The sequence below is a fragment of the Moschus berezovskii genome, chromosome 20 (assembly GCF_049115385.1).
Source record: "Moschus berezovskii isolate FMDL1 chromosome 20, NW_MosBer_1.0, whole genome shotgun sequence".
Taxonomy (NCBI): Eukaryota; Metazoa; Chordata; class Mammalia; order Artiodactyla; family Moschidae; genus Moschus; species Moschus berezovskii.
In genome coordinates, this window is record NC_142479.1 from 5,070,034 (window position 1) to 5,080,254 (window position 10,221).

Genomic DNA, 10,221 nt, shown 5'->3' on the forward strand with positions numbered 1-10,221 from the left:
CCCTTCACCTGCAGGCAAGCCATTTGCTTTCCGCTCCTCTCCACTCCGGTGGCAGAGAGAACAATTCCGCAGAGTGAGAGAGCAGAATCGAGGCTGTGGCGAGGAGGAGAGCGGGGGTGGGGGTGGGGTGGGGGGGTGGGCAGCTCCTTCAGGGTGTTTGGTTGTGGGTTGAGCACCGTTGAGACTGCAGGGGAAGGGGGCAGCATAGTTGAGGGAGAGGTGGTTTTGTTTTTTGTAATTTATTTGTAACTGAAGGATAATTGCTTTACAGTATTGTGTTAGTTTCTGCCAAACATCAGCATGAATCAGCCACAGGACAGAGGGCTTTTTTGTTTTGAAAGATGGTAGCCATCCTGGTCAAAGCTTCTCGGTCCCTGCTGTTCCTGATATCAGACGCTGTTTTCCCATGTAAACTAGCTTCCCTGTTAGCTCAGCTGGTAAAGAATCCGCCTGCAATGCAGGAGACCCCAGTTTGATTCCTGGGTCAGGAAGAACCACTGGAGAAGGGATCAACTGGCTAACCACTGCAGTACTCTTGGGATTCCTTGGTGCTCAGCTTGTAAAGAATCTGCCTGTGTTGCAAGAGATCTCGGTTCTATCTCTGTGTTGGGAAGATTCCCCTGGAGAAGGGCAAGGCTACCCACTCCAACATTCTGGCCTAGAGAATTCCATGGACTGTATAGTTCATGACATAGCAAAGAGTCAGACACGACTGAGCGGCTATCACTTTCACTTTTCATGCTTTTCATAAATGGCCTTTATTGTATTGAGGAAATTCCTATTTTATTGAATTTTTTTTAATCATGAAGGGATTTTGAATTTTGTCAAGTGTTTTTTATGCATAGTCTTACTTCTAATTCTTACTTGAATGTTGGTAGAATTGAGCTTTAAATCCATTTGGTCCTAAGCTTTTAACTTTGGGGAATTTTTTTTTTTTTTAATTAATATTTGAATCTCCTTATTTGTTACTGGAGTGGTGAGTTTTTCTTTTTTTTTCTTGTTTTAGTCTTGACAGGGTGTATGTTTCTCAGATTTTATCTGTTTCTTCTAGGTTCTCCAATTTGTAATTGTTCATCAATAATAATGGTCCCTTATGATTTTGCTGCTTTACTTTTAAGGTTGTAATGTTGCTTTCCTTTGTGTGTTTATTGCAGTTTCCTCTCTTTCCTTCTTACCTTAGGTAAAGGTTTATTGATACTGTTTCTTTCTTTCGAAAAATGCACTTCCAGTTCTTGCACATGCACACTGGACATTCTGGCACCCGGGCAATGTGTTTAGAGGTGTCGCTTAGCAATGATTATTCTGGGATGAAAGATTCCAAACCGTTGAGCTTCCCAGCTGGGAGGTTGTGGTGGGACGGCTCTGGCTTACCTGTAGTGCTCATGTTGGGTTTAGGAGACTGTGAAGAGCCGAGGGGGAGGTGAGGTGTGTTTGGAGCCCATAGGCTCTGCGATGAAGAAGATTTGGGGCTACAGGAGTAAGAAGGGCATGTCGCCCTTCGGCTCCTCCATCAGCCCGGGGAGAGACAGAGGTCATCATGGAACCAACTTCCAGCCCGGGTACCACATCCGAGACAAGGACCTCGGAAAGGTCCACAACGCTGCCAGCGTAGGCAATGTAGCCAAAGTGCAGCAGGTTTTGTTGCTTGGAAAGAATGGCCTAAACGACAGGGACAAGATGAACAGGTAAGCGGGGTGGAAGGGGCTGGCAGGGGTCCCTCCTGTGAGTTTCCCCCCCAAGGCTCGCAGACGGCTTTGTGGAATCCAGCGCCCCACAGACTTGATAGGCTGCAAAAGCCTTAACTGGTTTGGGACCCGCTTATAATTTTCCTTTGAGAGCACTTTACTGGTCGTTTGAAAAGTTATTTAACTGAATGTCAGTAATCACAGAACTGAAATAAAATATGAATAGCATCTTTGTTTCTTCTTCTTCCTCCTCCTTTTCATTTGTCATTATGCATGCGTTAACATGATGTACTCATGAGTAAGAACTCTCAAGTTCTATCGCCCTCAAGAAATCTTCTGGAACTCCCTGGCTCTCACATTGTTTTTCTCATTCGATTTGTGAAAACTCTTCTCTCCATGGATCGTCCATTGTGTATATTGGCAGTGGACAGATTTTTGATGTTGTCAGCATCTAATTTTTAATGTACACGTTTTTATATCATCATGTTTTATATTACAGAAAACTGCATAGTGAGAAAAATAATCCCCATGACAGGTCAACTTCTGGGTTAAAAATTCTTCGGATACAATTCAGTATCCGTTTTATATCAGTGTACACTTCTGTGTCTATGTTCCTTGCTGAAGGACCTTTTAGGAGGCAGCATTGAAGTAGGAAGCTGACTGTGTCCTTGAATAGGAAGACATTCTCTTAGGATATATGGTCTTCCCATATTTAAACCAAATAAACATATCGTGGTTTTAAAGATTTTGGGTTACACATGCTGTCTTTACTTGTGATGAAACGGAAAGTTTTGTATAGTAGACAAAGATTTGCCCTTTTAGATATCAAAATTTGCTTAATGACATTTTCTATTAGAGAAGATAAACTATGTGTAGATGGTGGAGAAATAACCTGGTAACTATTTAGAGAAAAGTAACTGGATTTTTATCTCACCAAAAAGTTTCAGATGGAGTATGGATCAAAACTTTTAAATACACAGGGTGAGAAAAGTACCAGAAGAAAACGGAAATTCCTATTTATATGTTTTTTGTGTGCTGACAAAGACCTCTCTTTTCTGCTTCTGCTGTTTATTAACCTTAATATTTTTTTAATTGGATGGTAATTGGTTTACCATGTTGTGTTGGTTTCTCCTATACAACATCATAAATCAGTTGTAAGTATACATATATCCCACCCCAGAGACCTTTCTAAGAATGATTTCAAAGGCAAGAATTCTGGAGTTTCGTGTGTTTTGGCACCAAAAAAATAAATAAATAAATAAAAAATCTGAAAGTTGATTTAGCAACCCTCCAAATTTAAAAATCTCTGTAGCTCAAGCTGTCTGTAGGGAAGTCGAACGAGCACAGGGCTTTTCTTTCTGGCACTAATAGGAATGTGGCACAGATAAAAATCATTAGTCACTTTCAACTTATTTTAGAATTTTTCATGAGGATTGGTATCCTGTGACAACTTTCAGCCTTTTCAGAAGTCAAGGGAATCTTGGGAATTTCCTGGCAGTCCAGTGGTTAAGACTCACTGCTTTGGGCCCAGGGTTTGCTCTCTGGTGAGGGAACTAAAATCCTGCAAGCTACAAAGATATATTGTACAACATGGGGAATATAGCTAATATTTTATACTCACTTTAAAGGCAGTCTAACCTTTCACAATTGTGGATCACTGTGTTGTACACCTGTGTTATATAATAGCATATAAGATACATCATCTCTAAAGCAAACTTAGGCGAAAACACCTCATGGTAATTGGACCAACAGGTAAAATGAGAAATGAACAAACAAAAATGATACAATTTATCGTTGTAAAGACTGTGAATTATAAATTATGTTCCAATGTCAGAGACGTTAAAATGTGAGAAAATGAGCATATTCGAATCATCGAAGTATAAGGTTGTCTCTAATCCTCAAAACATATCTGCAAAGGAGGTGTAACATCCTTTGACTTCATTCAGATGTTTTCCTTGTAAGAGAGTAGTAATAGTAGTAAGTCTGATAATATAATCTAACAATTACTAGCTGTTATCTGTGCCAGGAGTGGTTCTGAACCCTGTGCATGGATCTCACTGAAGCATCGCAGCGGTGCCCTGTGAGATAACTGCTACTCTCTCTCCATTTTGCTGATGAGGAAACTGAGGCACAGAGAGGCTGAGTGGCAGCTACTGAGTGACAGAGTGAAAGTCAAGGTCAAACCCAAGTTGAGCTGAGTCTCGAGGTCTTGCGCATTCTATTCAAGTAGACTGTTCTTTCATTGCTGTTTAAGAGGAGCTAAAGCTAATATATGCTGCTCTTTCTCTAGAAGAAAACAAAATATTTGCTTTAGAGCCATAGGAGTACCATGCTATTGAGTGTTTTCAGTCACGTGAACAGTTGTTTGTTTTGAAACAGTTACGATACAGTTTCCAAAACCTGTTCTTGCTTTCGTAGGACTGCCCTCCACCTGGCCTGTGCCAATGGCCATTCAGCGGTGGTCACTGTCCTCCTGGAAAGGAAATGCCGGCTTGAATTTGTTGATGATGAAAGCAGGACGGCGCTGATGAAGGTATGGGGCAGCGACCCGTGTCCCCACGAGATGGATGCGGTTTAACCACTGAGACTGAAAATGACTTTATCTCATTGAAATATAGGAGACTGGGGAAGCTTGTGGACTGTTTACTTTGCATTCCTAGAATTTACACTCTGTTTCTTGGCACAACACTGACAGACCGTAGAATGCCAAGAGGAGGAATGTGCGACTCTTCTGCTGGAGCGTGGTTCCGACCCGAATGTCGTGGACATCTGTGGCAACACCGCTCTCCACTACGCTGTCTTTTGCCACAATTTATCTCTCGCAGCAAAGCTGCTTTCCTACAATGCCTATATCGACGCCAGGAACAAGGTATCAGTCAGCTAACTTTATTTATCAAATGTTTGTGAAGCACTTTCTTAATCTACAAGTGTTTTATTTACAACAGTATGTAAATAGGTAAACTCAGTAGTGCCCATGAGGCGCTGTTACCATGGAAACAGTTGCAAACCCGAGTCGGGGGCAGGGGTGAAAAAAGTTGGTGCCCCCAGAAAGGGCAGAGCTCTGTCTGCCAGCCACCGTTCTACCCCAGAAGGAAGCTTTTCCCATTAGAACGTGCGTTGGAGTGAGTGGTAGGCTCCGAGTCCACAGGAAATGAAGGCTTGCGGGGAGTGAAGTGATGTGGGGACTGGCTGTCTACAGGGGCTCAGGGAACGTGCCCCATTGGGGGTGGGCAGAGGAGGAAGGAGACCCAGTGCCCAGCAGGGGGAGTTGGGTGAGTGCAAGTGGGCCTGGGAGGCAGCAGGCCTGGAGCCCTGAGCCCTCCAGAACCCCGGGTTCTGAGATCTGGCTAGGAGGGTCAGATCATGTTTGACACCCAGCAAGGGCGTTCACTTACACCTCGGGGTCTTCCACGCTCAGCCCCGGGGAGCTGCTCGGCGAGGTTGCAGCGGTGCCTGGGGAGCTGCCCCTCCTGCTCTTTCTTCACGAAGCACGTGAAGTCCAGCCTCTGCAGCCCCACCAGGGACTCACTCCATCTCACAGGTGGGCTCAGTTGTCCGTGTTTGAAAGCTCCAGTCTTCCCTGAGTGAAAGTATTTTGAAGGAACCAAACTGTCTAAGATTTCACTTTAAATCATGATATTTCTCAAGCATTAGAGAGGAAAGCATTCCTTTATGTGTTCATGGCCGGTATTCGTCATCACACCACGCTTGTTAAAGGTAAAGCATTTTCCAAATATTTTCTCCCTCTGAAGGTTTTTTTTTTTTCTTCTTTGTAATCAGTCTGAACTAACCCAGTGAAGCCAAATTTGCCTCAGTAGACTTTGTCTTAAAATTCAAACATAACGAAAGCATTTTACCACATAATGGACATCTTGGTTGGAAGAGGGTGTTTGCTATGACCAGTGCATTCTCTTGGCAAAACTCTATTAGCCTTTGCCCCGCTTCATTCCGTGGTCCAAGGCCAAATTTGCCTGTCACTACAGGTGTTTCTTGACTCCCTACTTTTGCATTCCAGTCCTCTATAATGAAAAGGACATCTTTTTTGGGTGTTAGTTCTAAAAGGTCTTGTAGGTCTTCATAGAACCGTTCAGCTTCGCTGGATCATGGAGAAAGCAAAAGAGTTCCAGAAAAACATCTATTTCTGCTTCATTAACTATGCCAAAGCCTTTGTGTGGATCACAATAAACTGGAAAATTCTGAAAGAGATGAGAATACCAGACCATCTGACCTGCCTCTTGAGAAACCTGTATGCAGGTCAGGAAGCAACAGTTAGAACTGGACATGGAACAACAGATTGGTTTCAAATAGGAATAGGAGTACGTCAAGGCTGTATATTGTCACCTTGCTTATTTAACTTATATGCAGAGTACATAATGAGGAACGCTGGGCTGGAAGAAGCATAAGCTGGGATCAAGATTGCTGGGAGAAATATCAATAACCTCAGATATGCAGATGACACCACCCTAATGGCAGAAAGTGAAGAGGAACTCAAAAGCCTCTTGATGAAAGTGAAAGAGGAGAGTGAAAAGGTTGGCTTGAAGCTCACCATTCAGAAAACAAAGATCATGGCATCTGGTCCCATCATTTCATGGGAAATAGATGGAGAAACAGTGGAAACAGTGTCAGACGTTATTTTTTTGGGCTCCGAAATCACTGCAGATGCAGATTGCAGCCATGAAACTGAAAGACGCTTACTCCTTGGAAGGAAAGTTATGACCAACCTTAATAGTATATTAAAAAGCAGAGATATTACTTTGCCAACCAAGGTCCGTCTAGTCAAGGCTATGGTTTTTCCCGTGGTCATGTATGGATGTGAGAGTTGGACTGTGAAGAAAATTGATCGCTGAAGAATTGATGCTTTTGAACTGTGGTGCTGGAGAAGATTCTTGAGAGTCCCTTGGACTGCAAGGAGATCCAACCAGTCCATTCTAAAGGAGATCAATCCTGGGTGTTCATTGGAAGGACTGATACTAAAGCTGAAAAACTCCAATACTTTGGCCACCTCATGCGACGAGTTGACTCAGTGGAAAAGACTCTGATGCTGGGAAGGATTGGGGGCGGGAGGAGAAGGGGACGACCGAGAATGAGATGGCTGGATGGCATCACCGACTCGATGGACATTTTAAGTGAACTCCGGGAGTTGATGATGGACAGGGAGGTCTGGCGTGCTGTGATTCATGGGGTCGCAAAGAGTCGGACACGACTGAGTAACTGAACTGAACTGAGACATCTTGGTGCTGTTGACAAATTCCCATTTTATGAAAAATTATTTATATAAGCACGGTTTCTCTCTCATTGCTCAAGTCTTAAGAGGGTAAAAGGAAAGGAAAAGGAGTGAGCAAGTGAAAAGTGCAAGTCAAGCTGGAATTTTGGCAGTTGGGAAATGCCAAGAAGAGGATTTATTTATTTTAATATTTATTTATTTAGCTGTGCTGGGCTTAGTTTCAGCATGTAGGATGTAGTTTCCTGACCGGGGGTCGAACCCAGGCCCCCTTTACTGGGGCCGCCACGGAAGTCGCAAGAGTTTAGCTTGAGCTTTTTTATTCCCTTCAGTTGATATATTTCTGTGAGGTGCTTTTCAGTTTTCAGGGATAATAGTTATTTTCAAAAAGAGTGTGAGTGACTTGTAAACTTGCCTAGGGGCCAGTTTTAAGAAGACTGTGAGCAAAACAGACTGGCAGTGAACAGGTGGCGATTAAGTGGGAATTGAGAGAGAAGAACAGATAATTAACTGATATATTATCCTATTCTGGCAGAACCATCCACTTAGATAAGCGTCTAGACTCTGCTCTCCCATCTAGAATGTCTTGATGGGAAGGAAGTAAGGGGTTTATGAATAATGAGATCAGGTTGCCTTTTGGGATTCCTAGTCCCTGTTCTTGGAGAAGGCAATGGCAAGCCACTCCAGTACTCTTGCCTAGAAAATCCCATGGATAGAGGAGCCTGGTAGGCTGCAGTCTGTGGGGTCGCTAAGGGTCGGACAGGACTGAGTGACCTCACTTTCACTTTTCACTTTCACACATTGGAGAAGGAAATGGCAACCCACTCCAGCGTTCTTGCCTGGAGAATCCCAAGGATCGGGGAGCCTGGTGGGCTTCCGTCTGTGGGGTCACACAGAGTCGGACACGACTGAAGTGACTTAGCAGCAGCAGCAGCAGTCCCTGTTCTACCACTGTGTACCCAGGAAAATTTTAAAAATTGCAGTTTTGATGACTCTTCCCTCTTGCACTTTTCTTTTTTATTCAAACCTTCTCGTAAGAGAAGGAATTGGCCGTGTAAGTAAGAGATCAGACTGGAGTGGTTGCTGCCCTAATTCTCAGCTATATTCTGCTGGTGAATCACAATTATTTGGGAAAACATTAAAAATTTATAAGCCTAGGCTGTTCCTTGAAGATTTTGACTGAGTAAATGGAGGAATGCTTGGACGTGTGTATTTAGAACTATTCCCTTGATTGGAAGGACTGATGCTAAAGCTGAAAACCTCCAATACTTTGGCCACCTTATGCGACGAGTTGACTCACTGGAAAAGAGTCTGATGCTAGGAGGGATTGGGGGTGGGAGGAGACGGGGACGACAGAGAATGAGATGGCTGGATGGCATCACCGACTCGATGGACGTGAGTTTGAGTGAACTCCGGGAGTTGGTGATGGACAGGGAGGCCTGGCGTTCTGTGATTCATGGGGTCGCAAAGAGTCAGACACGACTGAGCTACTGAACTGAACTGAACTGAACTGACTGAGGTTCTGATCCAGCCCTTGATGAATAACTATGGAGTGAATATATGTAATTTCTAAATGCACCTGTCACAAAAGAAAGTGGTCTCTAGAAGCATTGGAGTTTGGTCAATGGTAGCTTCTTCCATCAGCTCCCTCCTTTCCAACGATATTAGCCTTACTCTTTCTCTGCCCCTGTGTTTGAGACATTAAAAGGAGGATCTTTGGCTGTGTCTATGGGCTTGAACCAGAGCTCCTTTTCCTTCCAACCACTCATCATTCAGTGACGGTCCGAGTGTCTTTAGAGATTTGCTCATGTTGAAGTCACTTCGTCTGTAGAGTCTGACCCTTTAAGGCTTTTGTACCAAAGCGTCTGCCTGCAGTGCAGGAGACCTGGGTTCCATCCCTGGATCAGGAAGATCCCCTGAAGAAGGAAATGACAACCCACTCCAATACTCTTGCCTGGAAAATCCCATGGACAGAGAAGCTTGGTAGACTACAGTCCATGGGCTCGCAAAGAGTCGGACACGACAGAGTGACTTCACTTTCACTTTCACTTATCATCCAGGTAATTAGGTCAACAGATGTTTGGTACCAACAGGGTTTTCCTGACTGCAGTAATAGTAACTCAGGAGCCTTTTTTAGTGTCAGCTGCCGGACAGACTCTTGCAAGGATTGCTGATCCCTGGCATAGGCAGATGAGAGCTTTAAAACCCGTGAAGTTAGTAACAGTACAGAGGGGAATTGTTTTAAGCATTTATTTTCAGCAGGCTTGGAAAGTCATTATCCGTTCGATTAACAATCTAGAAGAATTCTAGAGTCAGATTGTAGTTTCAACAGGCAGTGGAAATATTCTTGACTGTGATTTCTGAGTCTTTTTAAAAGAATTTGTTTACTTGAATTATGAGTCTTAATAGCCGTATTTGTTACATATTGGGACCCACTATTTTGTGAAACATATGATACTAAACAAAGGAAAGGTTTCACTTATAAATATTTGCTTTAGACCCACCTGTTTGGAAACAGCAAACATAAACCAAAAGTGGGCCAGAGAGCAAACATGGCCATGGATCTGTTTCGTGACCTCCACACCGTGAGTCAACACTTCAAATTCAGGAGGCTCAGGCAGAAGTTCAGGCTTCTCCAAGGACCAAACCCGGACCCGCTTGCGCCCATCCTACTGTTTGGTCTGCGTGCAGAGGCCACCCCTTCTGTATGGGACATGTGTTTTCGGGGTTACTGGTCTCACCTGGCTTTTTTACTTCCTCGGCTCATCAGCTTTCCGTCCATAAACATTTGAGTTTCCAATTTTTGATGGATAGTTTATTTTGAGAAATATTTGAAGGTTTTGAAGACAGTAATTAATCTGTCATTGATTTCACATTTTAAAAGCTCTCTTAAGAACAGGATTGAATTTTTCAAATTAGAATTTTTAAGTTGGTTGTGGCGGTTTCACACTGAATAATTCTCACAAGCACACAAGATTGTAAGAGCACAGGGAGAGCTTGTGGAAGAGCAACTCCCCAAGAAAATGTTGAGTGTGTATTTATTGGAAATTTTATGTTGCAATCTTTAACTAAGAGCAGTAAAGCGAGACAGACACCAGAATTCTAGGATTTTGGAAACTTCCTCCTGGTGGTCTGGAGGTAATCACACGAGAGTCATCAGGAAGGGTCTTTGAAGATAAGGTGGGGAGGGCGCTCATTCTGCATGCAGTTCAGTTCAGTTCAGTTCAGTTCAGTCGCTCAGTCGTGTCCGACTCTCCGCGACCCCATGAATCACAGCACGCCAGGCCTCCCTGTCCATTACCAACTCCCGGAGTA

General features: G+C 43.7%; 1 protein-coding gene across 1 annotated transcript; it reads left to right on the plus strand.

The window, feature by feature from the left end:
• Positions 1-159: 159 nt before the first annotated feature.
• Positions 160-4,569, plus strand: LOC148774606 (ankyrin repeat domain-containing protein 26-like). Its single transcript, XM_088828591.1, has 3 exons — positions 160-1,685; positions 4,104-4,218; positions 4,381-4,569. Exons 1-3 carry the CDS (start codon positions 1,453-1,455, stop codon positions 4,567-4,569), a joined length of 537 nt encoding a protein of 178 aa, XP_088684717.1. The 5' UTR covers positions 160-1,452.
• The last annotated feature ends 5,652 nt before the right edge of the window (positions 4,570-10,221 follow it).